The sequence below is a fragment of the Lobosporangium transversale genome (assembly GCF_002105155.1).
Source record: "Lobosporangium transversale strain NRRL 3116 chromosome Unknown BCR41scaffold_18, whole genome shotgun sequence".
Taxonomy (NCBI): Eukaryota; Fungi; Mortierellomycota; class Mortierellomycetes; order Mortierellales; family Mortierellaceae; genus Lobosporangium; species Lobosporangium transversale.
Window position 1 is genome coordinate 496,457 of NW_019028996.1, and position 26,248 is coordinate 522,704.

At 42.7% G+C, this 26,248-nt stretch overlaps 11 protein-coding genes and 1 non-coding gene across 12 annotated transcripts; all 12 read right to left on the bottom strand.

Moving 5' to 3' along the window:
• Positions 1 to 34: 34 nt before the first annotated feature.
• On the bottom strand, positions 35 to 1,063 carry BCR41DRAFT_353582 (cytochrome c oxidase, subunit VIb). The gene is made up of 3 exons (XM_022024180.1): positions 962 to 1,063; positions 340 to 494; positions 35 to 226 (listed from the first exon to the last, which is right to left on the bottom strand). The coding sequence occupies exons 1-3, from the start codon at positions 993 to 995 to the stop codon at positions 167 to 169; spliced, it is 249 nt and encodes an 82-aa protein (XP_021881480.1). The 5' UTR covers positions 996 to 1,063; the 3' UTR covers positions 35 to 166.
• An 893-nt stretch (positions 1,064 to 1,956) lies between these two features.
• Positions 1,957 to 2,322, bottom strand: BCR41DRAFT_396279 (hypothetical protein; the record flags this gene model as incomplete). The annotated part of the gene is made up of 1 exon (XM_022028791.1): positions 1,957 to 2,322. The coding sequence occupies one exon, from the start codon at positions 2,320 to 2,322 to the stop codon at positions 1,957 to 1,959; it is 366 nt and encodes a 121-aa protein (XP_021881481.1).
• On the bottom strand, positions 2,153 to 2,827 carry BCR41DRAFT_353585 (hypothetical protein). Its single transcript, XM_022024181.1, has one exon. The coding sequence runs from the start codon at positions 2,748 to 2,750 to the stop codon at positions 2,580 to 2,582; it is 171 nt and encodes a 56-aa protein (XP_021881482.1). The 5' UTR covers positions 2,751 to 2,827; the 3' UTR covers positions 2,153 to 2,579.
• A 2,053-nt stretch (positions 2,828 to 4,880) lies between these two features.
• Positions 4,881 to 7,249, bottom strand: BCR41DRAFT_61176 (hypothetical protein). Its single transcript, XM_022030936.1, has 5 exons — positions 6,929 to 7,249; positions 6,685 to 6,836; positions 6,181 to 6,600; positions 5,638 to 6,085; positions 4,881 to 5,547 (listed from the first exon to the last, which is right to left on the bottom strand). Exons 1-5 carry the CDS (start codon positions 7,049 to 7,051, stop codon positions 5,329 to 5,331), a joined length of 1,362 nt encoding a protein of 453 aa, XP_021881483.1. The 5' UTR covers positions 7,052 to 7,249; the 3' UTR covers positions 4,881 to 5,328.
• On the bottom strand, positions 6,805 to 7,661 carry BCR41DRAFT_61187 (hypothetical protein). Its single transcript, XM_022030937.1, has 2 exons — positions 6,929 to 7,661; positions 6,805 to 6,836 (listed from the first exon to the last, which is right to left on the bottom strand). Exon 1 carries the CDS (start codon positions 7,594 to 7,596, stop codon positions 7,048 to 7,050), a length of 549 nt encoding a protein of 182 aa, XP_021881484.1. The 5' UTR covers positions 7,597 to 7,661; the 3' UTR covers positions 6,805 to 6,836; positions 6,929 to 7,047.
• A 611-nt stretch (positions 7,662 to 8,272) lies between these two features.
• On the bottom strand, positions 8,273 to 9,256 carry BCR41DRAFT_353587 (hypothetical protein). The gene has a single exon (XM_022024182.1). The coding sequence runs from the start codon at positions 9,113 to 9,115 to the stop codon at positions 8,321 to 8,323; it is 795 nt and encodes a 264-aa protein (XP_021881485.1). The 5' UTR covers positions 9,116 to 9,256; the 3' UTR covers positions 8,273 to 8,320.
• A 54-nt stretch (positions 9,257 to 9,310) lies between these two features.
• BCR41DRAFT_353588 (hypothetical protein) lies at positions 9,311 to 14,657 on the bottom strand. The gene is made up of 8 exons (XM_022024183.1): positions 14,546 to 14,657; positions 14,230 to 14,362; positions 13,854 to 14,003; positions 13,581 to 13,740; positions 13,203 to 13,405; positions 12,877 to 13,092; positions 11,344 to 12,778; positions 9,311 to 11,234 (listed from the first exon to the last, which is right to left on the bottom strand). The coding sequence occupies exons 1-8, from the start codon at positions 14,581 to 14,583 to the stop codon at positions 9,385 to 9,387; spliced, it is 4,185 nt and encodes a 1,394-aa protein (XP_021881486.1). The 5' UTR covers positions 14,584 to 14,657; the 3' UTR covers positions 9,311 to 9,384.
• Positions 14,658 to 14,768: 111 nt separating this feature from the next.
• On the bottom strand, positions 14,769 to 15,816 carry BCR41DRAFT_353589 (hypothetical protein). Its single transcript, XM_022024184.1, has 3 exons — positions 15,780 to 15,816; positions 15,211 to 15,688; positions 14,769 to 15,122 (listed from the first exon to the last, which is right to left on the bottom strand). The coding sequence occupies exons 2-3, from the start codon at positions 15,507 to 15,509 to the stop codon at positions 14,774 to 14,776; spliced, it is 648 nt and encodes a 215-aa protein (XP_021881487.1). The 5' UTR covers positions 15,510 to 15,688; positions 15,780 to 15,816; the 3' UTR covers positions 14,769 to 14,773.
• BCR41DRAFT_61285 (hypothetical protein) lies at positions 15,702 to 17,278 on the bottom strand. The gene is made up of 3 exons (XM_022030938.1): positions 16,552 to 17,278; positions 16,133 to 16,425; positions 15,702 to 15,973 (listed from the first exon to the last, which is right to left on the bottom strand). The coding sequence occupies exons 1-3, from the start codon at positions 17,120 to 17,122 to the stop codon at positions 15,908 to 15,910; spliced, it is 930 nt and encodes a 309-aa protein (XP_021881488.1). The 5' UTR covers positions 17,123 to 17,278; the 3' UTR covers positions 15,702 to 15,907.
• A 63-nt stretch (positions 17,279 to 17,341) lies between these two features.
• On the bottom strand, positions 17,342 to 20,437 carry BCR41DRAFT_322644 (hypothetical protein). Its single transcript, XM_022021479.1, has 5 exons — positions 20,222 to 20,437; positions 19,955 to 20,105; positions 18,253 to 19,874; positions 17,945 to 18,157; positions 17,342 to 17,848 (listed from the first exon to the last, which is right to left on the bottom strand). Exons 1-5 carry the CDS (start codon positions 20,315 to 20,317, stop codon positions 17,435 to 17,437), a joined length of 2,496 nt encoding a protein of 831 aa, XP_021881489.1. The 5' UTR covers positions 20,318 to 20,437; the 3' UTR covers positions 17,342 to 17,434.
• A 4-nt stretch (positions 20,438 to 20,441) lies between these two features.
• BCR41DRAFT_t71 lies at positions 20,442 to 20,535 on the bottom strand. The gene has a single exon. It is a non-coding gene; the product is annotated as a tRNA-Ile (tRNA).
• A 3,481-nt stretch (positions 20,536 to 24,016) lies between these two features.
• Positions 24,017 to 24,664, bottom strand: BCR41DRAFT_296072 (protein FAM72; the record flags this gene model as incomplete). The annotated part of the gene is made up of 4 exons (XM_022020427.1): positions 24,017 to 24,170; positions 24,289 to 24,363; positions 24,446 to 24,504; positions 24,602 to 24,664. Coding segments are annotated over 4 exons (351 nt in total), but the record flags the coding sequence as incomplete, so codon positions are not given.
• Positions 24,665 to 26,248: the final 1,584 nt, after the last annotated feature.

Below are 26,248 nucleotides of genomic sequence, written 5' to 3' on the forward strand. Positions count from 1 at the left end.
AAAAAAAAAAATTATATATATATATATATATATATCCGTCATTTAACGCTTTTTTACCATTTTTTTTCTTCTAATTTTGAGAGAACTTGGGTCGAGGAGTGAAAGGTTTATGAATGAATATTGGGGAAAGCTTTTTTCTTTTCTTTTTTTATTATTTCATGATCCTTTAAACAGTGATCTTGAAAGGGAGAGTACCCTCCTCACGCTGCTCATCCCATTTGGAGACCTATATATAATTTCAGGAGTAGAGAAATATACATGAGTGATATTGCTCGCAAAGGATGTGTGATCAGCGATATTTAACCTACACATGGGAAATCAATATATATATATACATACCCAGTCATTGGGGCAGATGCTCTTGAAGACCTTGTAGAAATCCTTGCAGGGAGCAAAGTCCTCGCCACGAGCGTTGATGCACTTGTAATAATCACCATACGCCTGCCAGCAGTGCTTGCTCTGGTTGGTGTTGGGGAAACGAGCGTCGAAAGGAGCTATATTGAATAAACACAACAAATAAAGTTCATAAAAAGAAAAAGAAAAAGAAAAAACAAAAGAAAAGGGTTACATCATTTGCTCCTTTCATTCTTTCTCTGCCTTATATGCTCTATGCATTACAACAGAACCGTGAAGTAAAGAATTGTGATATGAAGCAATTGAGAAAAGAACAAGAAGGCCGAAAGAGAAAAATAACACGGGAAACCAAAAGAAAATGAATAGTGGAGGATTAACAGTGCAAGACAGGTAGAACATGCGTTTGTATATGCGTATGGATGCGTGTATCTGTGTAGCGTGGTCTAATGTATTTCGCGACAACTCTATAGACGCCGTTGTTCCGATAGTAGCTTGAAACGCTTCCTGATCCGCGTTTGTTTTTTTTGATGTGATGGATCGCCTTTTTTTTTTTTTTTTTTTTTTTTCCTTCTTTTAAGTAGTATATGTCTGGAATCATAATACGCACCAGTCTCAATCTTGATCTCAGCGTTGTCAGACATGGCGAAGGATGATTGTTTGTTCCGTGGAAAGAAAGTGATTATCGGATTGATTCAAAAATGGATGATGGAATAAAAAAGCGGGTCCGAAAACAGCCACTAAGAATGTTGATTGGCGCGCCGGTCAGTACAGCACAAGTCTCTCTCAAAATACGTCATAGAAGTGGCGTTTGGTGTCTTTCTTCCAAGGAGATGTTCCATTCTTGTCCGTCGACTGGAGAGTTGCAATGAATGAACCTGATAACATTGTATGCGTTTAATACATATGCTTAAGCTGTCCAATCGCCAGCGATGAACAACTGTAGTCCTGTGCTTCTTTCTAACCATATGAGACCACAGTTATGGTACATAGAAATAGTGTCAGTTTTTCGATCTGTTTGATATATATTTTTTTACACATTAGATGATATGATAAATACGAACTGATGAACTGGCAATGCATAAAAATATTATTGATGCAAGCGCTAGTGAGTCCATGCCAAGAAAGTATATCGAAAATCAGCAATAACCGTGTATCGAGCTAAATCATAGTACACAACGTTTATCTTTTAATCTTTCACTTGCCTCTACCAACTCTCAACCTTTTACTCCTTCTACTCTAGGCCTAAAGATAAACAATACGCTACCTCTTTGCTAACTTCTTTTTCGCTAGAGGGATGTTATCGAGTCAGTCTTCAAACTGATCTAAAATGATTGTCATTCAAGACTACTTTTTTTTTTTTTAAAAAAAAAAAAAAAAAAAAAAAAAAACATCGCTGGCTCAAGTCTTTATCTCAAACAGCAACAGTACTAGGTCAATTCTCACCGAGCACAGACTCCAGGACACAAAAGAGGCAAGGAATCAACTGAAACAGCACGATGGAATAAAGATTGCTAAGCATGAGACGGCATATAGACATGTGGTTACGCGAGGAGTATCTGTGCTGGCGAAAGTTGGACTTTTCACAGTCCCCCACACAGTCAATCAGTTAGGTGCATTCCAGGCATCGTTGCCTGTTCTTTTTTGGTTGAGGATATAAATATTGATATTACTCATGTTATTCTTTAATTGAATAATCCGTTCATTCCTAACTGCAACTATTGTATTTAGGAACTCAAAAACACATATCTCGTTGTTCCAGTGGCCGTTCGCAAAGACACGGACACTGATATCCACCTTCCTACTCTGCAGTGATTTCGTGGTCACATCATGTGTACTCTCTACATACAGGCGAACATCTCTCGCTGCTGCAGATGCAAGCTCGCCGCTATGTCGGTTAGTTGGAGTTGGAAGTGTTAGCATAAAAAGTAGTGTTGGTATAGCTTCAAGGTTGTATGATAGGTACGACATGCTATAACTTACGGAAATTGGCTTAATCCATTTAGTATTCTATTCCGTAGAAAAATATATTTTGTCCGGCCACTGTACATGTAGTAAAGGGCACCAGGGTTGTGTAAAGGTCAGCAGAGGATAATCTAGATAAGAAAAAATAAAAATAAAAAATAAAAAATAAAAGTCAATTAGCATGGCATCACAGTTATGGTGGTCATTTGAATGTCACAAAGGAAGAAGGTGAGCATCCATCCTAAAGACTACCCCATGGGAACTCAATTGCTACCATGACAGGCGCCAGTAAGACCACACTCGTCGCAACTACTCAGGGACACCGTGCAGGACGTAACCCGACACCCAGGCCAAGAGTAACCGCATAGTGACAAGTGCGTTTTCAGCCCGAAAAGATGAGCATCCATCCTAAAGGCTACCCCATGGAAACTCATTTGCTACCATGACAGGCGCCAGTAGGACCACACTCGTCGCAACTACTCAGGGACACCGTGCAGGACGTAACCTGACACCCAGGCCAAGAGTAACCGCATAGTGACTAGTGTGTTTTCAGCCCGAAAAGCAGAAATCCATCCTAAAGGCTACCCCATGGAAACTCAATTGCTACCATGACAGGCGCCAGTAGGACCACACTCGTCGCAACTACTCAGGGACACCGTGCAGGACGTAACCTGACACCCAGGCCAAGAGTAACCGCATAGTGACAAGTGTGTTTTCATTCGCCGAAAAAGAATAGGGAATGTGGAAGTAAAGTGATGAACGAAATAAACAATAAAATGTCGCGTCATTCATTCATATGATGTTCTGTCTCGTGGCTTTGAAATCATCAGCAATCTAAGCTGGAAGCGATTTTGAGAACAAGCACGTGCTTGTTAATTTTTTAAATTTGAAAAAATTTCTAAGTCGAACACCGCAGGAAAGGCTCTTTTTTTTATTTCAAAGTCATTTACACCACAGAGAATAGCTTTTTTTTCTTTTTTATTTATTTCTTTTAATTTCTCTATATTTTTTAAAGATGAGAATGATGAGAGGTAAATTTCGTAGTGATAATCGGATGAATAAATGAGACTGTGAAATAAGAGCAAGAAAAACAGTAGAGTGATTCACACGAAGGTCATTTACCTGTGATCTGGACTTTGCTTGAAAAAAAATGACTTAAAAAAAAAGTTTGGACAGAGAAAAAAAAAGCTATCCCCTGTGATGTAAATGACTTGGAAAAAAAAAAAAAAAAAAAAGAGTGTGTTTGACTTGGAAATTTTTTCAAATTTAAAAAAGAGACCTCCAGCCAAAATGTCAAGTTTGGCTTGATCTGTAAAAAGTCGACAGAAGAATGGAGTTTGCTCGAGCGTAAATTCGCCAGGTTAATCTAATAGAATAAGGGATGCTGTACCAAGGACGCAACAGGATATTTTCATGCTAGGCTACACCATACTGACACTTGTAAACTGGCGGTGTATTGAACCAGTCAAGCCCATTGGCGAAAAAAAAAAAAAAAAAAAAAAAATTAACTGGCTTTGGTGTACCGGTGAAAAAAAATGCACTAGAATTTATGTAGTATCTACAAATGATCTCTAATACTAAATTTGTTGTGCAGCGTGATCATGATGGCAACGTATTGCTACAGGAGATAGCCATATCAAGCAAGCAAACGAAAAGGATGAAAAATGTCTGTAGTTCTAAGAGCTTTGAGCAAGCTTTATCACAGAAATCGACTGCAGCTCCTTCAAGACCTTGCAAAAGGAATGAATCTACAGAGGGCATGCTACTCGTAATAGACTAAAGGCATACTTTTGCTTTTGCTTATATTTTATGACCCCAATCAACCCCGCAAGTACTTTAAACGTAATAAGCACTAATGTAAGTTAAATGCAGCAGTTGCTTGGTCCAATCACCATTTAAGTTGAAGATAACGTCGATTATATCCTTAACGTGGAACAGAGGGCCAAGCCTGTCGCTCTTTTAGTTAGGCCTTTTCAAATATAAATGGTTACTTAACAAAATTCTTATAATTGAAAGAGACCAACCAAAAAGAGCGACAAGCTTCCTCTGACGTGTAGGACAAATGGACTTGAGTCACTGATTATGGCTCTGTAAATTCGTCAGACTTGCATGAAATGGATAGCTCAAAATATGGTATATTTGCTCTTACTGAATGTTTATTTGTGAACCCCCCTTCCTATATTTAATGGACAATTTTGGTTAATGAATATCAAGGACTGCATTGTGATTTGGAGATTTGAAAATATCGGAACCTGCGGACATAATGTAAGGATAGACATCTTGGAAATACCATCTAAAATCGAATCTGGATGTAAATCAAACATTTTCCTTTTATCTTCACTTTCGATAGATTAATGGACGGTACATTTGCCCCATGGAACCCAACGGAGAGGATGGTCAGGGTTTTCGACCTGATTTAATAAGGGTAAGGAACCTCGAAGAAAAAAAAACTCAAGACTCATATTCGCTACTTTCTTCATCTATAGCTCCAAATAAATGACGATGCACAGAATGTAGCACAAGTTCTTAATGAATTAACGGACTCGAAGCTTTAGACTCTGTTTCGACATTTGTAAGTAGAAATGTATGCTATCATTACTATGATCACTATCCAAATTTCTTTCTTTTTTTTTATTATATATTCTTCATTTTCTTCATATATATTTTGACTTGTCCAGGTCATGGTCAGTACGTAAGAAGTTGGTCCCAGAAAGGTTCACGGATTCTGGCACAAAGGAGCGTCTGAAGATGTGTCAGGCCTGTCTCCCAGCCGTTTCTAGCAAAAATCTGTTAAATCACACCAGATCTAGCCAGCTTTTTATGATAGCGATTCTACATTTGTTTTGTAATTTTCAGAAGCATTGATATAGACTCATATAGCGTACACGACGATTTCAATTACTACTAACCGTGGGACAGCCAGAAATAAAGAACCCTCTCTTTGTCCTATTGAACTTTAGTTCCATATTACATAGTAAGTTATATCAATTAGGTTAAAACATTGCAACCCCATTATATTGAAATATGACTATAAATCAAATCTTCCTCCTCATCTTGATCTTCGACTTCCTCTTCGTCAGCTTCATCAGTCCGCTTCCTCTTATTGTGCTTTGATGGGGTGAACACAGCAAAGGGCTTCGTATACCGGAGAGGAGGAGTTGTTGGTAAAGGAGGGAGTGGGATGGAGGACAAAGTTTCCTGCACATGCACGGCATATCGAGATGTGTGATCCTAAATACCAGGAAATGAATCATTGTCAATGCAAGGATCAAGGTTGCATCGCCCCTGCATACCAACATAAATACTAATCACAGAACTTACGGCGAACTTCAGCAGAACCTGCATTGAGTTGGATTTGAGGAACTGCTTCAGCTGAACTAAGTCTGCAGGGATCCAAACCACGTTGTTGGTGGATTTGCCGGCGGCGATAATGTTTCCATGCCGCTTCAACGTGTAGAAGTTGAGGCATAATCCCCGTCCCTCCGCAATAATAGGGTAGTGTTTGCACGTATCCACTCCTTTGAGCTCCAAGTCGTGCAAAATGGCTGTATTAAGGCGCACTGCTTTGAGCTGCTGCTTCGCGCAAACCGACTCAGATGCTGTGCCGACCTTGAACTCAAAAATACAAATCTCATTGTTCCAGTGCCCGTTCGCAAAGACACGGACACTGATGTCCACCTTTCTACCCTGTAGAGATTTTGTGGTCACACCATGTGTACTCTCTACATACAGGCGAACATCTCTCGCTGCTGCAGATGCAAGCTCGCCGCTATGTCGGTTAGTTGGAGTTGGAAGTGTTAGCATAAAAAGTAGTGTTGGTATAGCTTTAAGTATGTATGATAGGTACGACATGCTATAACTTACGGTATACCACGCACCACCTGTCCTCCAAATAGCACCGCCAGAATGTGTGCCCACACTGATACGACAACATGTTCTGTCATTGGAGGGGAAAGCTGATTGGTAGAGATGAGCGTACAAATATAATCGACTATCTGCAGTACTGCCATTCTTTGCCTCATGTCCCTGGTTGTGGGTGAGGTAGGACCAAGTCCCCCAAGCATGCTCCAGACCTTAGTCCGCAAACTCCACATATTTAACGGTGCGAGAGAGTCCTCTTTGTATCCAGGACAATATGTCTCCAACAGCTCACTCATCAACTCCGTGATAGCATCATCCTTTTCATCTAGAGCCGCTACCACGGAGTCATCTTTGAGGGCCGAAGCGAAAGTGAACGCCCGCGTGGAAGGCGAGACTGTGTTTACAATTCCACTTAAGGCCACCCTATCGTCCAGCAGAAGCCAACAGGCTATGGTTAGGCCTAAATAATGAACCATATGCTCATACACATTTAATTTATTTACTTACAAAACTTCTTTATCCACATGATATGCCCGGTTCCTGCTCCTGTTGTGATCTCTTGACATTAGAGTATTATGGGCGTATAGGTAGAGTTCCTTGTACTCCTGGCAGATAAAGTTGTGGGGAACAGGCGGTAACGCAGCGTTTTGACCTTGCACCTAATATCAATGCGGATATCAGGTTAGAAATACATATATAAACCATGGTGAGACATGGTATTCACAATGGCAGCTTGGAAACGATTTCTTACTTTTTTATACAAATACTCCAACAACGGCAAAAATGGAGATAGCTTTGAGCCGGCAACGATCTCCTTAAGGTCATCTAGTTCCTCTAAAAAGCCGACAAGATGTGAGCTGTTGGACTCTGTCATTTAATCAGAACTACACCGGTTTGCTTACCATTATCGCTAATGGGCTCAATGTCCTGAGAATCTTCTGAAAGTACACCAGCATCAATGTCGTCAGAAACTTTGGTCCTCGTGCCCTCATCTCTACGCTGGCTATCAACCATATAGTCCTTCAGCCTATGCCTGTCTATGTGTCGCTGAAGGTTTGGTCCTACTTGCTCGAGACCTGCTTCTTGCACTTTTACGGAGGCATTGCTAATAGTCAACTTTGAACTTTTGTTCAAGAGTCGTCTGGACCAAAATATGTCGTCAGTGTTGTTCTTGAAGTGCTCGTAGTCCGAATTCAATATTTTCAAGCGTGCTTTTGCTATTTTGCCACTATTAAGTAGGTTGGTGTAGGCCTGATGCGCATCCGCCTTGTCATAGAATCTGAATTTTACTACAAAGTTTGGGAATGAGACGTGCTCTTCGTTTCTTCGTTCGAGAGCCCAACTCAGGTGCTTCTCGAGAGCGCTTAATAAAGCAACCGCTGGTTTCTGTGGCATGGCATTGACTTGTTTTGACAGCATGATTGGGGTTTAATTGTTGTTGACTTAGAATTTGAATATGTTGAGAGAAGATTGATTCCACTTTGAGCACAACCCTGAAATTTTTTGATGGAGCGCTCAAAAAGGAAAAGCTATATTTTCTTAATTAGAATAGCAAATCAATTCAATCCGCACGAATGGCTAAAATTCGTCGATTGAATTGGGCTAACTATTTTAAAAATATAACCTTTCCTTTAATTATGTTAATACGTCTCCTTTGCCACTGTTCTATTCGAAAATAAAATCTTGGTATCAAAAAGACCTGTGCACACAATACATGGTAATCAAATGATACAATTGGAAGATGATGCTTTTGAACACATTCCTTCACAAATAAGATGGAATCTCTTGGATTGTCGTACTGCTTCACCTGAAGTAAGTCGAGCGCATCTGCTTAATTAGGCCGAGTAATTACTTCACGTCCAGTGACAATCAAGTAGATAGAGTCGTGTACACCATGTTCTTGTGTCTCGAGTCTAAGTTTTTTTTTTTTTTTTTTTTTTTTTTGGCAAGTCTGCTTTTCCCATCTAGAATTCACAAATGTTTATAAACTGGTGTTTATTTTTTCTGATGATGATAGGAAAACACAATCTGCAATGCTTGGTCGACAAATAAAAAGAAGGTTTAACTAACATGTCGCCGGGGGGGTTTAATGCATAGCCGATTAAATCCCATTCTTCTGTTTTTATTCAAAAAGAAAGGAGCTTTAAATAAAGAGCATCTGAAGAAGACTTGGTGCCAATAGACAAAGAGCTATCCATTTCACATCTTTTTCCATGGGTCTCACCAAACCTGTAGCAGCATTGGACTTCGTGTTAGTTGGTGGAGGCGTCAGTCCATCATTACCTGTTGGCGAACCCCTGGATGTGGTTTTAGTCGTAACAGTTGCCGTTGTAGATGATCCAGGATTGATTGTAGGTAATGTCGGTCCTGCTTCTCCCAAGATACATCCACCCTGCGGTACCGTCACTTCCAAGCAGTTTTCGTCCGTCACAGGTGATCCCAACGACATTTCCTGTACACAATGCGCTACGCTCGTGGATGGCTGGTACCCATAATACACTCCTGTCTTTTCTCCTGCATGACCGTTATACGAGTCGTACCCAATGCATCCCAATGCGTACTGACATTTTCCAGGACTCGTACAACAAATTGTGTTTCCACCACCGTTTGTCCCAAACGCTGGCATGCAGGATGTGGAACTTAAGAAGCTGGGCAACTGAGCTGGACAACAGGGCAATGACCGTGTCGCTTTCAGAACGCCCTCTTGATAGCAGGTCAAATAGTTTTGCCCATAGTTATCCCACCGACAAGCATAGCGGGAGTTACCCACAGTACAACCTAGATAACCAAAGGGGCACTTGCCATTGTAATTCTCACACACCCCTGATTCCGTACAACAGTAATTCATAGAAACTTGGTTATATCGTGTGGTGTTGGTAGCAAAGTTCTGCACAACGTCGTCGACCCATGGAAAGTTACAGGAAGAGTACAGTCCCATTTTTTTGGTGTAAGAACCAAGAGAATCAAATTTAGGGGGAAAAAATAAAGTAGACGGGAATGAAAATGATAGTGAAGTTTGAGGGTGATGGCGGTAAAGAAGGTGAAGAAAAAAAAGAGAAGCAAAAAGCAAAAGATAAAAAGATAAGCGAAAGGAGTAAAATAAGGGTGCTCTTCGCAAATGACAACAATTATGAGAGCTATGACAAGTTTTCTTCTCAGACACTGAAGTAAAATTATTATTGTATATGAATATGTTGTTTTGCATTGCTATGGATCAAAAAGCAGTCTGCGACGAGGAGGAATTCGATCATGGGCACTGTCCCGCTTAATCAGCTTGAAAAGACCAGTTCCAATCGACATAGGAATACCCATGATGATGCACTCGGATACTCCCTCAATCGCATCCTTTTTAGAATACAGCGCCGCCTCAAACAAGTGATCGGTCGTCTTTTCAAACGACGCCAGCATCATCACACTGTCCTTCATCTTGGCAATACCAAAACGCGTAATACCCAGTACCTCTCCCTTTGATGTCATAATATCTCCCAACAACATAACGTGACGCGGATCAATGGTCAGTCCATGAGAGTCCATGACACTCTTAATCTCGTCCAAGATAGTACGTCTTGCAGCTTCAATACCCAATACTTTCCATACCTCCATAACGTGATTGGAGCGTGTTTGAGTTCCAACTACTCCTTCTGTATTCATTAACTCACGTAGACCATAGCCCTCCACAAGCAGTTCCTTCTTACCACCACTTCCCTGGATTTCGTTAATGACTGCACGGTTAACTTGAGGAAGGCCTTTGATAATAATCTCAGGCAGGGCTCTCTTAAGTTTCTTAATTGAGTAATAAAGTCCTGCAGGATCTTTGGACTGTACATAAATACGTAGACGGTCGGGTTTATGAGACTGCACGTTATTAGTTCCGATCTTGAGTTTTGGTTCCAATCCAATGGCCTTTGCAACTTCATCCAGGTCAGTTTCAAGCTGTAAACGACGTATTGCCTCCATATCCAGACGAACTCCAATGTAACATTCATCAGGCTTGTAGACCTCTTCAATGAACTCTGCAATGTCCCCAAGCATGGTTTTTTCGATTCTTCCCTTGACGATACGTGCAGCTTTGACATCTGTGTTATTAACTAGACGTGTTGTAATAATTGGTGTGGCAATAGCCTTCGCGGCGTTGATGATTTCCCTGATACGTGGCACTCCCAGTGTGATGTTCATAGATGCGACACCAGCAAAATGGAACGTCTTCAGCGTCATCTGTGTGCCAGGCTCTCCAATGGACTGCGCTCCGACAGCACCCACGGCTGACGCAGGTTCGATCTTGGCCTTCATGAATTTGTCCCAGCAAACATACATGAAGCGTTCCATTTGGCGTTCCGTAACAGTGAGTTTATTGTTGACAATCCTCTTGACCTCTTCCGGCTCCTCTTCGTCAATGTCCATATCCTCATACTCCTCGCCGGGGTTATGTTCTCCTGACATCATACCGTAAGCTTCGCGAATAATCTTGAGCTTTCCCGCAATATGTGTCTTAACAAATGTTACTACAGCCAAAATAAACTCCTTGGAGCAGTTCTTAGCCCAGCGTGATGACGCTACCTCCTTCTCAGCATACTCATTGATCTGCCAGGGTAGCAGCTTCTTGTCGTCCTCTGTTGGGGGTAACATGTGAAGAGTACTGACAAAGTTACGGTCAAATAAAACAGGTATACCGTTGCCTTCAAGTACTGCAGGGTCAAGGCCGTCGCTTCCATAAGTGAATTGAATAATGGCCCCCACAGAGTTTCGCACCGAAAGATCGTAATGTGTAGTCAGATCTTCCAAAGCCTTCATAAGACGACGCTGCATGTAGCCGGTTTCGGCGGTTTTTACAGCTGTGTCAACTAGACCTTCACGACCAGAGACAGCGTGGAAAAAGAACTCAGTAGGTGTCAACCCGCTGTAGAAACTGTTGCGAACGAAACCCTTGGCCGGAGGAACCTTGGAATTTTTCAAGAAATGAGGTAAGGATCTATCTTGGAAACCATTTGGAATACGTTTACCACTGATAATTTGTTGACCGACACAAGCAACCATCTGAGACACGTTGATCTTAGAACCTATCCACCACAATAAGACGCACGAAAAAAAAAAAAAAAAAAAAAAAAAAATTAGTGTGGCTGACAATCAGAAAATAGATTCGAAATGACATTGGAGAAGCCAACTTGCCTTTAGAGCCACATGTCGCCATGATCAACGGTGAGTTGTACTTGTTGAGCTCTGTTAGACATATATCTCCAACTTTGTCACGGACCTGCGACAGCTCTCCAGAAATCAGGGCCTCGAGAGTCTGTTCAATATCGCATCCAGGTTGATTTTCCAACTGACCATTGAGTGAACGATGAATCAAGTCATCGCAGTGAGCATAGGCGTTCTTGACAAGCTCATCCTTCTTGGATGCCAAAATTTCACCAGGCTGGACATCATTAATACCAATCGAGAATCCAACGGTCCCCAACCAGCGAGCGCAGAGCTTAGCAAGTCGGTTCATGCATTTTGCCGCCTCAATGGAGCCATAGTCGCGCATGACAATGTAGAATAGCGAGCTTTTGTTGCCATCTCCAACAATTGACTTGTCCAAAACGCCGCACATGATTTCACTATTATGTATCACAAGGTAGCCGTCATTCCTACACATGTCCATGACAGGACGCTTGACCTTGTCATATGAGCGAGTCTTCGCCTCCAAATTGACTAATACTTTTGACTCCTTATTAGGTTTGAGTAAGACGCTGATTATTTGTTTACCCGTCCATCGTTGTGCTGGTTTCAAGATTGCAGGTGGTGGAATATCAATTTTCAGTTCTGCATCCCCCAAGTATGAGCAAATCTGAACAAACTGTGAGCGATCGAAAAATAGATCTTTTTGAGTAATGAGATATGATGCAGTGATGAAATCCTGGATTGCCGCAATAAGAGGGGTCCCGTTTCTAGGAGTAACCAAGTTATTTTTGACGCCCATCAACTCGATAGCTTCAGTCCTAGCTTCCTCCGTCTGTGGAACGTGCAAGTTCATCTCATCTCCGTCAAAATCAGCGTTATAGGGGTTGCAGACACATTCATTGAATCGGAATGTACGCCATGGCCGAATTTTTGCATAATGAGCCATGATAGAAAGCTTGTGAAGTGAAGGCTGACGATTGAATAGGACGACATCACCGTCATTAAGATGGCGCTCAACTACATCGCCGACCTGAATCTCCCCTGCAATCTGAGCACGGTTTCCAAACTTGAGTGACTTTTTCATATTGTTGGATCCCAGAGTGACATAGTTTGCTCCTGGATGGATCTCCGTACCATTTGCAATGGCCTGGCGAAGACGTTCAATATTATGGCTGGTAACGCGTTCTGGGTATGTCAGGTTTTTGGCGACCAGTTCAGGGACAGCGACTTGGTCAATGCGAAGGTTAGGGTCGGGTGAAATTACTGTGCGTCCAGAGAAGTCAACACGCTTTCCAGATAAATTTCCACGGAAACGACCCTGTTTTCCCTTCAATCTCTGACAGAATCCACGAACTGGCTTTCCGGGCTGTAAGTTAGATACTCCCGGTAGTTCGCTGTTGATGTACATAGCGACTGAGAGTTGAAGAAAGTCCCATAGATCCTATTAAAGATAGAGATGAAAAAGAACAATTAATTTTGTCCCCATCAACAAAGGTTAACGAGACTTCAAAACCATAGTATATAGAAGCTGCTCATTACCATCAAATTAAGAATAGCAATACCCTGATTAAGACCAGCTTGCATGTGAGCGTTGGTAAAGATCACTTCTGTCAATTTAACAGTGATATCATCTTCGTTACTGGCACCATCCTGCTGAACTGATGGGCGAATACAAACTGGGGGCACGGAAATGTTCTGCCAAAGATACATTTCAGGTCTTCCAAGATCTGGATTCATACCTAGAAGCTCACAGTCCTGATAGTAATAACCGCAATATCAATTAACTGGAACTATCAATTATAACCCTACTCAACTACTATTAATTGGCCGTTTAGAAAACTCATTTCCCTTTTTCCCTGCCTTACCTCGTCAGTGATGGCCTTGAACAGGTTCAATACTCTCAAGGGGTTCATATCCTCCTGCGCCTTTGAAATATGAGCCTTCATTTCCGGTGCAGCCTCCAATGCATGACTAAACGTGCTCTTGAATTTCTCGTATTCATCCGCAACTTTCTTTGACCGGAATTTCTCATGTACAATTCTAAGCGCGCCAGCCTTCTTGACCGTCCCTATATTGGCAAAATACATGGATTTAAAGTAAGTTCAAGTGGCCTTTAGCATTCTACCGGCTATCGAAGGAAAAAAGGTAAAGAAATAATAATAATAATAATAATAATAATAATAATAATAATAATAATAAAAGAAAAAGAAAGCGGGATCCTTAAAGACAGCAATACAACTCACCATTGATTCCCTCACAATATGGGCAGTGGATTACCTTCTTGCATTTGTCATTGATAGCCTTGCAGACATTTTTCCTAGTCAAATTTTCCAGATTCGGTGCACGGAGCTTCCTCAAATATGTACGACGATCCTTTTCTGACAACAAGACTCGACTACAAGTCTATGAACCATCCACAGTTAATAAATGAAATAATATCTACCGTTAGCCCATTGCTCGTAAGTAAATACTAATAATACTAATAGTAATAGAAATGTTGCAGTAACTGTCCTAACCTTGCAAATATTTTGTAAAATAACTATGGCTGCTCGGAAGTATCCAATATGAAAGACTGGTAGACACAACCTGATGTGGGCAAAATGACCGATACAATCCTGTTGCTTCAGACCACAGGTCTCACAGGAAGCGATTTTATCAGAGGTACCCTAGAACAACATTTAGATCAGTAGATCATTTTATTAAAAATGAAAATTAATCACCTAAACAGTGTGGCTTAATTGCTAGGCCTCCTTCAATGGTCCATAAATTGGTTATCCTCTATGATAAAGACTAAAATTGTCCCTCCTTTAAATATTTGTCGCTCCAAAATCGAGCTACCCGGCGTTCATGTACGATGGCTATATGGACTATATGAACCTGTTTTCTTCTTACCAGTCTCAAATCGAGCATTCCATATTTAACTGGCTGACGGTCCTGAACCGTATACAGATCACGCTGAGTGACCTCGAACTCTGATACATTGACAATCTCCTGTGGCGAAAGAACACCAAATTGGATTTGCTTGCTATTCATATAGGCCCAATTTTGAAGTGCACATGAAAGAGAAACATCCAATAATTAGTTTCATGTATTTATTCGATAGCAATGGCTGCTGGGTTGTAGAGGCGGAAGAAAAGGAAACAAAAAAAATAAATAAATTAAAGTCGCAATTAAAAGAACAATTGTAGGAGGAATAGAAATGAATTACATCTTCTTGGGCGCCTGCTCAAGCACCTGTTCCTTCATTCTAAGTAAATTTGAATGTTGGTCCGAAAAGGATGTCCAGGTCAAAATTCAGAAGCAAAGATGTTGTGAACACGCATAAAGCAACTTATCTGCAAAAAAAAAAAAAAAAAAAAATAGACTGCGACGCATTTCTGGATTTGGATATAAAGCTACAAAGCCACTCACGTGCTATGTACTTTATTTACATTTCTCAATAGAGTCGGTGGGGTCGCCACTGAAATAATACTTTTGAGATTGGTCTGTCATGGGTATCATCTACAACTTCTTCTAAAGGCGTATTATACATATCAATGGGTTGTGCTGCTTCCAGAAAGGGCGAATAGTACCTATACACAGCACCATTTGGCAGCACCCTATGGTTGAGACTTGGTGCCAATGCTATGAGAGGCTGTTCGGATCCAACGAGATCTACATGACATGTATCATTTGTATAGATACATGGATCGGTCTGAGTGATCTGAGGATAAGCTGGTGCTTGCGATGAAGGCACAATGGCTGTATTTTGAAGGACATCCATTGTTGTATGCCCTGGTAAAGGACTGCTTTATGAAGAAACAACATGAGTTCGAATAAAATTAACAAACAGACTTTATCTAAACTAACCAAATGCTCTTTGCATTTAATTACCTTGGCGACATTCCATTGTTAGATAGGTTCGCAAACGACTTCTCAGGCAATAAGTCCTGGGATATGGTTAAACGACTTTGCGCCAAATCATCATTGATCGAGCTTAATAAGGCTGTCGATTCCTTTCTAACATGCATAGAATGAATAGACTCCCTGGAATCTTTGAGCGCCATGGACGTCCTTTGGTTCGATGAACGATTACTAAAGCTGGAATTTTCCTTATTCAGACAGCGCTGAAACAAGCTATGTTTTGAGTGCACGCTACCATCACTAACTGATGTATAGCTACTCTCGATCATTTGATCAACAGGGTCAGGGTCGGGATGAAGGCCACGATCTTCGTACTCACAATAGCTCGAAGGGCCCGCGAAGTATACTGATGTGACAGCATCATCTTGTCGTTTGTCACTTCTAGCATTTTCTTCCGAATAAGGCCCTTGGTTGAGAAAGAACTTTTCTGAAAATTCTTTATTTAAGCCTTCAAGGCAAAGGAGAGAGTAAAAGTTCGCAAGCAAATTAATATGGGTTGCTATGTACAAGCAAATCAATAGTTGGGTTGATTGAATTACCGATATGGACTCTTGTCTTTAAAGAGGCTTTGCCCTTTTTAAAAATCCCCAACCGGGTGGGCTTCTCTTGCATCTATTCGGCCAACAAAGCCAAAATATCTTAACGTTTGTATCAAACCCCGAATATTTTAATGAAACACATAGAAAAACCATACCGTAATACGCTCTTTGGAGACCTTTGGAGAGACAAATTGCTAGTAGCATCAAATAGAAAACATTGAAAAGGTCATTTACACTTGCTGATGTTAGTTCTGACCGGACACTCTAATTGCACAAAGATAGGTATGCTCAAATAGCATATGCACTATCTGAGCACAATAGAAGGAAAAAGGGCGTGTTGTGTGCACGCTTACATTCATGATAAGGGAGCTTTGAGTAAAGATCTTGCGGGGTTTATTACTATGTGAACGTGCATCCATACGTCTAGTAGCAAGCATGGTTTGTAGTCGTTGGCGCCGTTGAAGAGGCATGCGGCAATGTCGATGGCCACCATCACTTTCTGAACCATCTGTATACTCCACCTTGGAAGCAGCTATACATTCTTGCGGTGAGTGCGCCCTCTTCTGCCGTCTAGGATAGCCCATGTCCCGAAGCGATGCAAGCGGCTCCTCTTGCCTCTTTCGTCTTTTGCGGTTCCTTGCTCTAACTATAGCGATCGATTTCGGCTTTGCTTGCCTTAGTAAAATTATAATAGGTATACTGTTCTGACCAAAACAGGTTCTTACTGAATATAAAGCTCAATAACCTGGTGCGGATCTCTTTAAATTTTTACCTTTATCCTTACTCTTATCAACTGATCCTATATTGAGCTCTTGCTCGGCGTGGCGTTTCGGCTTCGTTCTGCATTCCTTGCAACGCTTGCTCATATTTAAATTTTCACACGCTTGGTCAACAGTGGAGAGTCGTTTACACCGTTTATCAACTTTGGAATCGATCACTCCCGTGATCCCTCTTGCGTTGCCCGTGCGCGGCACTTCACCTAGTAAATTTTGATCCTCTTCATTCTGAGTGTTGCTGCTCGTGAGTTGCGAAGAGACATCATCTCGCTGTTGCTTTCGTTTGCTAGAGCTCGAGATCTCTTGTTGCTGGGACAGCTGGATAAATGCCTCATCAGTATTACCATGCCTCAATGTTTCCTCTATAGGCAGTGTATTGAGGATAGGCTCCGGGCCTTGTTGTGGTTCTGTAGGGATGTCGAGGCTATCAAGGTACTCCCTAATGAAGTCTCTCTTATCCAGCAGACTATGGCGCTTGGTGTGAGTGACAAGATTGGTCTCGTTGAGTATTGACAAGTAAATGCTGGGGTATTTCAGTGACTGAGTGGTCAGTACTTTCTTGGACATGGCTCAATAAATACAAGACGCAGCAAAGTTTAGTTGAGTGAACAGGCACGTAGTAAAAGGTGAATGAATGAACGCAACTTCATACGAGAATGAGAAGGAATAGTGTAGTTTTAATTACAGAAATGAAGGGAAAAAAAAAAAAAAAAAGTAATGCTATTGTTCCTGATGGTAATGGTGCGAAAATGCAGGTGAACACAAAAAAAAAAGCATGTAGAAACACGACTGTCATGCCCGTTAATCGTAGTGTTGTGTCGTGCCTGATAATAGCACACAGTGCTGTGTGCAAAGGCCACTTTTTCCACATAAATAAAATTAAGTTAAGTTTAAGCTTTTTGAGTAAACATCCGAGTACCAAATCTCTGCTATTTTCTTGCTCAGCGCTTCACCAATCCTCCTTTTGTTTATAGCCGAGCTCGTCCTAACTAGAATTCTGTCCCGCTGGGTATCTGAATCCTGTTCATCTAATGCTGAAAACATTGCTCTTGGTGTAGGGTACGCTCTGGCAATCTCCATCGCCTTTTCGCTACTAATACCCCGAATAGTCATCAGCATCTTAACAAACGTGTCTCTAACGACTATTGTTTCGGACTTGCCATTCAAAGCACCAAATGATTTATAACTCGTAAGGTATGTCCGATCCGGATTGGTAGCCTTGAGATGGCTTTGAAGATCCAAGTATGATGCGCGATCAATGGCTTCATCTGGGATAGCATAAAGTGCCTTCGACTATATTAAGATTTTTTCAGCACAATGTTAAGACAAGATTTTCAGGCTGAAGTTTCAACTAAGCATCTTAAATCCAGATAATACATTTATATATACCTCATAGAGCTTCCGCAAAGCATTCGTAACGCTAACAAAATATTCAATAGTTTGGTCCGTATGATTCGTGCGGCGGAGAAAGAAACCATCATGGATCTGAGTGGATGTCATTGCGGTACGGATGGCGTCAGTACCAATGTCATATGTTTCGCCCATTTTATGGGTTTCGATCAGGTATATAACATGACCCAGTCCAGATCTTCTCAACCGGAACTATAAAAAAAAAAAAAAAAAAAACCGATATAGTCATGAATAAGATCATAAATACAAAAGTTTCAAATAGCAACTACATGATGGTACGCTCTTACCTTTTGTTCGTTGAATCGACCATCCTTAATACTATGCACTAGGTCATCCATTCGCTTTCGCTCCAGGATGTAATCTAATACAATCTCGCTTGGGCTAGAAGCAGAAGGGGTTTTCAATCGCGCAATCCAGATAATGTCGCCAATATCCAATGCTCGCTTGATGACATTGACTCCACGGTCTTTCAGTCTCTGCCCAATGTAGTCACGGTCCGTTTGTGTGCGGACTTCACGAATATCTAGAACAAGACATATCTCAAATGAACCAGGGTAGAAAATTACAGGCTTGAAAGCCGCAAGCTGCTTGATATTTTTAGGCGAAGTGTCGTTAGGAATGCTTCGGAGCGAAAATGAGTGGCTTCGCAGATGTGGAAATGCATCGCGTCCTGAAACTGAAGCTCCATCCTTACGCTGCAACTTTGAGCTGCTGGAGCGTTGAACTGAAGACGTCCTTGACTCGTCAAACACATTGCTAGTGGCGTTAGAAGACATTTGCCTACTCAGACCAGCTTTTGTAGTTGGAGCAGAAGGCTCGGTGGCGGGATGTGTTGGGAGCTTGAACTGGGAAGTCGTCCTGGATAGAACGCTCTTAGGCGCTGGTGCGTCCTGAAGGATTATATGGTCGCTCGTAAGCAGGCCTGGGTCCATTGATGTGCGTCTCTCTGGAGGTGGTAGAGGGGTTGTAGTACTCCGTGTGGTGCTAGGCAAGTTTTCTTCGTCAGAATCGCTTAGGATGTCGATAACCTGGGGTGATGGACCATTGCTTCGTGTGGATGACGTGAATAGGGACGAGGCCGTCGGTCGAGCCGTGTTAAGCCCTGATGGCAGAGAAGACTCTACTGAGCTTACAGCTTGAAATGTGTCGTCCCTTGTCTTTGAGGAGTCGGATATTGAAGAGTTCCAACTGCTCAGGACAGATTTCCATGTGTCACAATTATCTTCACCGCTATGGTCATTATAACTGCTACCTTGGGACGACTGGACTCGGAGGACTTCTGTTGAAGGTGACGAGGTTGCGACAGCAGGGGCCCTGCGCAAGGAACTAGCTGATGACGATCTTTCGCTTATAAAGTCAATAAGGTCATCTGGTCCATCGTCTCCTTCTTGTATAAGCTGTGGCGTTCTAGATATGTGACGGAGAGGAGGTGCTGTATAACCCCAAGTTTCTGAATCCACATCAGCCTCAGTTAGTGTAGTGTTGGTTTCAGGATTGCCGCCATCCTGCGCAATTGTCCTCATCATTCTAGCAATCTCCCTACCCTCATCTGTGAGGTAATAGTTTGACGAAGACTGATAGACAAGGTTCTTAGATAATAGTGTCCTCATTGAACTCCATGCTGTGAAGAATTTCCCGTACTCGGGATTCGTCAGTGAAGCATCGCAATAAACCTGACCTCTTGTCACAAGTTCATGCTTAGTTAAAGCCCCATCACCATCTGGGGTTTTGGCATCCCAAGCATCCAGTAGAGTAAGTAAGATAGCATATGCTCCAGACCTGTATGTTGGTACATATGGCTTTTGATTCCGTGCGCGTAGCCTCTTTGATTTTGATTCTTCAGTTCCTTCATCACCTTCTGCTCCATTGCTGTCAACATTTTTTTTCGGTACTCTAGGTCTTTTAAGAACTTAAGATTTCGAGGCCTTCAATCAAAATACTATCTTAAAAGCACTGCTTCGTAAGTATAATATAGGATACCTAGCTTACCAGCGGAAGGCATTGGCAGGTCATTCTCCCTACAGTGCTCGATCAACCTCTTCTCTAACTTGGCTACAGTTTTTTCACCGATACCAGACAGACACAAAGCTTCAATAGGGTGATTGAATTTGGTTGGATATTTTGCCATCGATTCGTATGCCTGCAAGGAAAAAAAAAAAAAAAAAAAAAAAAAAAAAAAACATCAATAAATCCCAAATGTCAACTGTGTCTGAAATGAATCACATATATACAGCCTCAACTGTTTGTGTAGCCCACCTTACGATAAATATAATAGGATTGACTACCAAGCTCTCGAGCATGCTCCATCCACTCCCCAATCCATTCTAAAAATAGTGGATTCCCGCACTCCATGATAAAATCAAACAGATCCAGCAGGCTAGTGATGAATGACAAGAAAGAAATAAAGAGACATGCAATGTTCAAATCGCCACGGAAAAAGATACAACTGATGTATCTTTCAGAAGCAAAAAGAATGTTTCCCAGCCGAGGATCGAACTCGGGATTGCTGCGTGTCTTTAGTATATTCTGAAAATATAAGCACAGTGCCTTGCCGACTTGGCCACTGGGAACCCATCGGTAATTCGAATAACGGAAAAATTTTAAAGCCTTATTAATCAGATATTTTAAACCAAGCCACAGAAAGATCTGTAGTTTTCGACGTGAAAAAAAAAGCCAAGAGAGAGTACTCCATCAAGAATAAAGGTACCCATGACCCTGAGGGTCCTTGTTATCAAAAAAAAAAAAAAAAAAAAAAAAAAAATACTCCATCAAGAATAAAGACGACGAGAAGCAGCCAAACGTTCAAGAAGAAGGGCACAGCTGCGCAACCAAGATACGAGGACGAAGTGAGCTCAGCGGAGAGGCCCTCGACAGACGGCTACGTAGGATGGCACAAGAGGAATTGGACTCTGTTTCGACAGCGAACAATAAAGGACCTCAAGCCAACGTTAGCCGGGGCCTGGCAGACCACACTGGGGTCGTGGTACCACAAGGTGTCATGGAAAGCATTCTAAGGCAAAGAGAACGGTCAGTAGGAAGGGAGAAAATCTCTTGATGCAGCGGCTCTCGCCGTTTGTGCAGTAATAACTGTTTATTGACTATAGTTTCTCGAGTATTTTGTTCATAGAGTGTAGAAAATAAATCCCATGACCCTGAGGGTCCTTGTTATCAAAAAAAAAAAAAAAAAAAAAATAGGAAGGGAGAAAATCTCTTTTCTCTGATGGATCGTTAGAGAATGCAGGAAAGGACTCAGCGCGGATAGTTTTTGGTGTTGTTGCACAGGAGAATGTGGACGAATACACAACAGTAATATCTGGAAAGGTTGATGGCTATTCCTCATCCACCAAGACAGAACTGGCAGGTCTACTCACAGCAATACTTATTAGTCCAAGAAATGTACCAACAACAGTCTATGTAGACAATATGGCAGTAGCTACGCAGTTCAAAACCCTGGTGAGTGGAAGTGAAGGATGCACGGAACGACAACAGCTTCGCTCAACCTATACTATATGGTGAGCAGCAGTTTATAACGCATTCGTTCGACAGGACCGAAAAGTCAACGTAGTCTGGATTAAGGGACATGCAGGCAGCAAAGGCAATGAAAAGGCTGATCAGGCAGCCAATTTAGTGGACTGTGGAAATTGAAGGAACAGGAATACAATGACTTGAGATGTCACGTTTTCTTCAATAGAGACGTAATAGAGGACGACCTTCGCCAACTCCTGAAACAATCTGCTGTCAGGACGAATCCGGCCTGGAGTGTGCAGAACAGGACCAGCCGTTACATCACAGATTGGAAGGAGATTGATTGGAAAGCGACTCTGCACATTATCCACGACGGTAACACTCCAAGAGGGCTATTCACCAGTCCAACTGACTGCCAACGACGAGCTCACAGGATCAAGAAGCTACATGGTATGCTCCCAACGCTTGCTTACATGAAGCAGTGGAGACCAGATCTCTATTACACAGACATATGCAGAATGTGTGAATCGGAAAAAGAAGACACAGAGCACTTTTAGAAGTCCCCTATCACAGATGATAAGTAGTTGGAAGGGTGGACAAGAGCGATTGAGAATATCAATCGCGACGGACAAAGGGTCCTAGCGAAGGAGAGGAGACTTTGGGAGGACAAGTTGCGTCGGGCACAGGCGTCAGGACAAAAACAGACTGGCAAGGGACCTACGTTCATGCCAGCAAGCGAAGAGGTGATATGGGCGTCATTGGAAGGCATGTACAAAGGAGCTGCTGCAATTCGACAGGTGGTAAATTGTATTACAACGACGAAGAGGATGAAGATGGCGACGGTGAGGGAGCCATCAGGACAGTCCAAGGCCTTTACCATGGATTGATGCCGAAAGACATGGCCAAGATTTGGAAAGATACTTTCAAGACAACCGCATCCATTGTAAAATATGTGGTTTGCAGATTTATTAAAGCTATCGAGGAAATCGGAAGGGCTGAGATCTGGAACAGACGCTGTAAAGCCACTGTCGACTGGGAAAGAACTAAAGCCATCACCTCTGTGAGCAAATGCGCCAGGGGACGCGCCTGTTTGGGCAGCACAGACATAGCAGAGGTGATCTCTTAGGGCCTACCCTGCGACAACGACGAACAGCTGACGTGAAAGCGATCAGGACGGAAGCAGACCAAAGAGTGGTTGAGAGCTATCGGCAACAATTAGAGCTGACAGTAATGGAACGGCCGGGAGGGTGTCGTTTCTTGATGATTGAGAGCTGCGGCTAGAAGATAACTTTCGCGTACAACAGGCCAAGTAGGGAGCAGGCCTCGTCGCAGGTTCCGTAGGAATCGAGAGTTACCACTCATGCTGACGTGGTTTGTGAATAGGATGTTTTACAGTAACAGTTCAACGATGCGGTAAAGACCGATTATTGGAAAATGCTTTATTTGCGCCCCTAGTAATAGGGCAACTCATTTATAGAGTCTATTTCTAATAAATCCTCACGACCTCGTGGGTCCATTTATCAAAAAAAAAAAAAAAAAAAAAAAAAAACTACCCTAATTCGCCTGGCTGGCCACACGGCTTAGGTATATATTCCACCTCCCAGCCGAACCAGCGGTACATCTGGCAGCACTTGACGGAGTCCAAAGTAGAAACTTCAGATCAATCCCACAAGATTTGATCGAATAAAAAAAAAAAAAATTAAAGTCGTCCTTAGCTAGAGTCGGCACGCCAGCCTCCGCGGCTTTTCATGGGCGCAACAGGCCACATCGGAAAGATCGACTCCGAGTACCGATCGCGGTGTACATTGGTGGAGAAATCATGGATGCGAATTGGCTTTTCACAGCCATATCGTGCGAACTTTGAGAGTTTCGCTTGTTTCATAGTTGAGGGCGATAGAATTGCATTTGCTCAACTAGGATCGAAAGCTAGAACAGACGTTGCTGTAAAATCACCGTTAGCAGGGAAAGAGATAATGGTACAGCCTTTGTGGGCAAACGCGCCGGGGGACACAACTGTGTTGGGAGGCACAGACGTAGCAAAGGTGAATTCTTTGGCTCTCGCCTGGACAGCGACGAGCAGCAGACATGAAGGCAGTCAGGACTGATGCAGGTTGGTGACTGGCGGCAAGCTATCGACAGTAGGTGGAATTGGCAGTAAATTTTTGATGATCGAGGACTGTGGCTAAAGGATGACCTTCGCGCACAGACCCTTAGGGGACTACTCAATGCTGACGTGGTTTACGAACAGAATGTTGCATTGTGGCAGTACGACAATGCGGTTATAGCCGACTATTGGATACCGCTTTATTCGCAGCCCCAGTAATGGGACAACCCATTTGTAGAGTTAACATCTTATCAAAAAAGACCGCATTCATATTCCACATGGGACACATGATTAAGATTTAATAATAGTAATGACAGGAAAGATGACCTGATATTGTGAGAGAAAATGATAAAATACAAACTCTATTATCGACAAATAATATCGTATTCACGACGAACCATGCCACTTAGGGTCATCTTCCCATTTAGCCCTCGATACACTTTTTGGAGGCTCAAAGTATCAAAGTCTTGGTCGGGCTCAGGAAGTTCGTTCCAACGCAATGGCCTGGCTAGTATGTGGTCCCGCCGTGGCGAACTGTTAACATATTCAGGATGAAAGAGCCAGAGGTGCCCATTGTTGTCTGAGCTGAGACACTTCTCACAGGGTTGGGTGATATGATATCCGATCACATTGCCACTACAATTACATATGACGAGCGTATGGTATAAGGTCAAAGTAAAGAATAAGTAGCTAGAAGACGTAATATTTGTACAGAATGAATGGGTGAATGCTAAGATTCTGAACGGTCCCTCACCAGACAAGACATGCGGTATCCTTGATTCTGCATAGGCAATTGGTTGGCTTGTAATCTGGCCCTATTAACTCCACTCTACGTCGGCCATTCAATAAAACCTCTTGTTTACATGCAAGTTGGCATTCTTTTTTTCTTTTTTGATAATAATAAAACTTACGATTGAGGAGTGTAATCTGTGGATAAGAGTGCAACGCTCTGGTCCGCCAATAGTTGAGCCTGAAAATGTTAAGAATATTAAAGCCATGGTGATAGTTAGCAACTGTTACCATTTTTTCCTTATTATTAAAAAAAAAAAAAAAAAAAAAAAAGATACCTTCATACCGCGCTCACAGATCAAAGTAGTGCAGAAGTAGCAAGCCATTCGAACAACCTCCTTCAGCCCTATGTTATTGCGCGCCCGACTTCCTACCAAACTATCGCGCCATGAGTAAGAGGCCCATCCGGTTGAGCTTGATGAAGGAGTCCAACCACCTGCTTCTGCTCGTTCTACTGTCTCAGAGTATATGGTGTTACCCAACCTTTGGGGAAGTCTCGGTGCAACTTGGTCTCTTCCCGTAGTTGGCTGACGGTGATCGCTATGTTCACTAGGGCTCATCGGACGGAACAAGCTCGAAGGGGGCGAAGCAGGTGTTGAAGAGGTTTGCTGTGGGTGGCTAAGGGCGTGTGGATTAGTGTAATGTGAAGGAATAGGGATGTGGCTGCCGTGACGATGTACTGAGGTATTGGCCTGGGGGGCTTGAAGGCTATGAACTCTGCTCTGCGAGTGAAGCGGGCTAGATTGTGGATTTGAGGTACCAGCTGCTGGGACAGTATGTGGAACGACTTCATCACCAACTGTGGTCTCTTGCCATCGACGATGGCTCTCCAGTTGCCGTTGTCGATAGTGCTGGCGCTGGCGTTGCACAAATGGATTAGTCCGATGCGCCAGAGACCCGTAAATGGACCAGCCCCCTTGGCCACCCCCTTCTTCTGACGCTCTCCCTTCGTTCTCCAAATTGTCCATAGAGTCGGTTAGGCTTGCCCTTGCCGAGCTGAGTGGTGTTGATGAGTTTAATTGGGAAGGATCCTGGCCTTGTTGCTGCTCCAAAGCGACATCTCTACCAGTGACAAATGGTCTGTAGGAGCCACTAGTGTTAATATTAGAGTTTCTGAGAGAGTGCCCAAGTGAAGTTATATGCGAGTGTGCGCTGTCACTGGGCTGGTAGGAAGGCGCGCCTGAGGACCTGCCTGGTGGTGGTGAGGAAAGTACTATGGCGGACTCGGTCGAATGGGGGAAATATGAAGACGAAATTGTTGGTCGAGGATCAAACTCTAAGTGATAAGGTCCTTCTATCGGTGGCCGTACGGGCGTCCTCGACTCTGTAATTGGCTCATTACTCGCACCTGGGCTAGTAGGATCGAGACTTTGGCGATCTATGCTCTCGATACCTATCTGCTGGTCATATGGTACGTTTATTTGGCGGCTTTGCCTCTCAAACTGCCTCTGGTTATGGATCATGATGTGTCGTAAATCGTATATATTGTCAACGATGCTTTCTGAATGCCTTGCATTCTCGCCGTCGTCCTCGTTAATCTGGCCACCTTGAATTGCGTGCGAGCTTTGGGCCAAGGTTTGGGTATGATTAAAGAGCCGAGTATCCAAAGTACTGTTTGGGTTCCTAGATGTATCGCGAAACCGGGGCTGTGGATGTGACACATGAATGTTGGATGCGGCTCTTACGAGGAGGTAGTCATCATTATTGATGTATGTTTCGACGACAGGGTCTGAGGATGTATCTCTTTGAGTTGAGCGCACAAACTCTGAGGATTGAGCCAGGAAGTTAATCCCTGTTAGGCTCCTGTGATTAATACTGCCATCGGTATGGTCAACACTACTTCGTCCACTGGTGCCAGTAGAGGTACTCGCAGGTGAGGATAACTCTAAAGAGTGAAGACCGACAACCATGTCATTATCATTATA

Excerpts from the sequence above, each read along its gene's own strand:
- BCR41DRAFT_61285 (XM_022030938.1), bottom strand. The coding sequence starts at position 17,122 with ATGTCCAAGAAAGTACTGACCACTCAGTCACTGAAATACCCCAGCATT. Across the intron at positions 16,426-16,551 it reads TGATAAGAGTAAGGATAAAG|TTAGAGCAAGGAACCGCAAA; the intron begins GTAAAAATTTAA and ends CGATCGCTATAG. Across the intron at positions 15,974-16,132 it reads AAAGCTCCCTTATCATGAAT|CAATTTGTCTCTCCAAAGGT; the intron begins GTAAGCGTGCAC and ends TGATGCTACTAG.
- BCR41DRAFT_353582 (XM_022024180.1), bottom strand. The coding sequence starts at position 995 with ATGTCTGACAACGCTGAGATCAAGATTGAGACTG. Across the intron at positions 495-961 it reads TGAGATCAAGATTGAGACTG|CTCCTTTCGACGCTCGTTTC; the intron begins GTGCGTATTATG and ends TATTCAATATAG. Across the intron at positions 227-339 it reads GCATCTGCCCCAATGACTGG|GTCTCCAAATGGGATGAGCA; the intron begins GTATGTATATAT and ends AATTATATATAG.
- BCR41DRAFT_61187 (XM_022030937.1), bottom strand. The coding sequence starts at position 7,596 with ATGCTGTCAAAACAAGTCAATGCCATGCCACAGAAACCAGCGGTTGCT.
- BCR41DRAFT_322644 (XM_022021479.1), bottom strand. The coding sequence starts at position 20,317 with ATGGAGTGCGGGAATCCACTATTTTTAGAATGGATTGGGGAGTGGATG. Across the intron at positions 20,106-20,221 it reads CCTATTATATTTATCGTAAG|GCATACGAATCGATGGCAAA; the intron begins GTGGGCTACACA and ends TTTTCCTTGCAG. Across the intron at positions 19,875-19,954 it reads CCTGCCAATGCCTTCCGCTG|TTCTTAAAAGACCTAGAGTA; the intron begins GTAAGCTAGGTA and ends CGAAATCTTAAG.
- BCR41DRAFT_353588 (XM_022024183.1), bottom strand. The coding sequence starts at position 14,583 with ATGAAGGAACAGGTGCTTGAGCAGGCGCCCAAGAAGAT. Across the intron at positions 13,093-13,202 it reads TCAAGGCCATCACTGACGAG|GACTGTGAGCTTCTAGGTAT; the intron begins GTAAGGCAGGGA and ends TATTACTATCAG. Across the intron at positions 11,235-11,343 it reads GGCGACATGTGGCTCTAAAG|GTTCTAAGATCAACGTGTCT; the intron begins GCAAGTTGGCTT and ends TGTGGTGGATAG.
- BCR41DRAFT_61176 (XM_022030936.1), bottom strand. The coding sequence starts at position 7,051 with ATGACAGAGTCCAACAGCTCACATCTTGTCGGCTTTTTAGAGGAACTA. Across the intron at positions 6,837-6,928 it reads TGGAGTATTTGTATAAAAAA|GTGCAAGGTCAAAACGCTGC; the intron begins GTAAGAAATCGT and ends CATTGATATTAG. Across the intron at positions 6,601-6,684 it reads CATGTGGATAAAGAAGTTTT|GGTGGCCTTAAGTGGAATTG; the intron begins GTAAGTAAATAA and ends GCTGGACGATAG.
- BCR41DRAFT_353589 (XM_022024184.1), bottom strand. The coding sequence starts at position 15,509 with ATGATCGAGAGTAGCTATACATCAGTTAGTGATGGTAGCGTGCACTCA. Across the intron at positions 15,123-15,210 it reads AACAATGGAATGTCGCCAAG|TCCTTTACCAGGGCATACAA; the intron begins GTAATTAAATGC and ends TTCATAAAGCAG.
- BCR41DRAFT_353585 (XM_022024181.1), bottom strand. The coding sequence starts at position 2,750 with ATGAGTTTCCATGGGGTAGCCTTTAGGATGGATGCTCATCTTTTCGGG.
- BCR41DRAFT_353587 (XM_022024182.1), bottom strand. The coding sequence starts at position 9,115 with ATGGGACTGTACTCTTCCTGTAACTTTCCATGGGTCGACGACGTTGTG.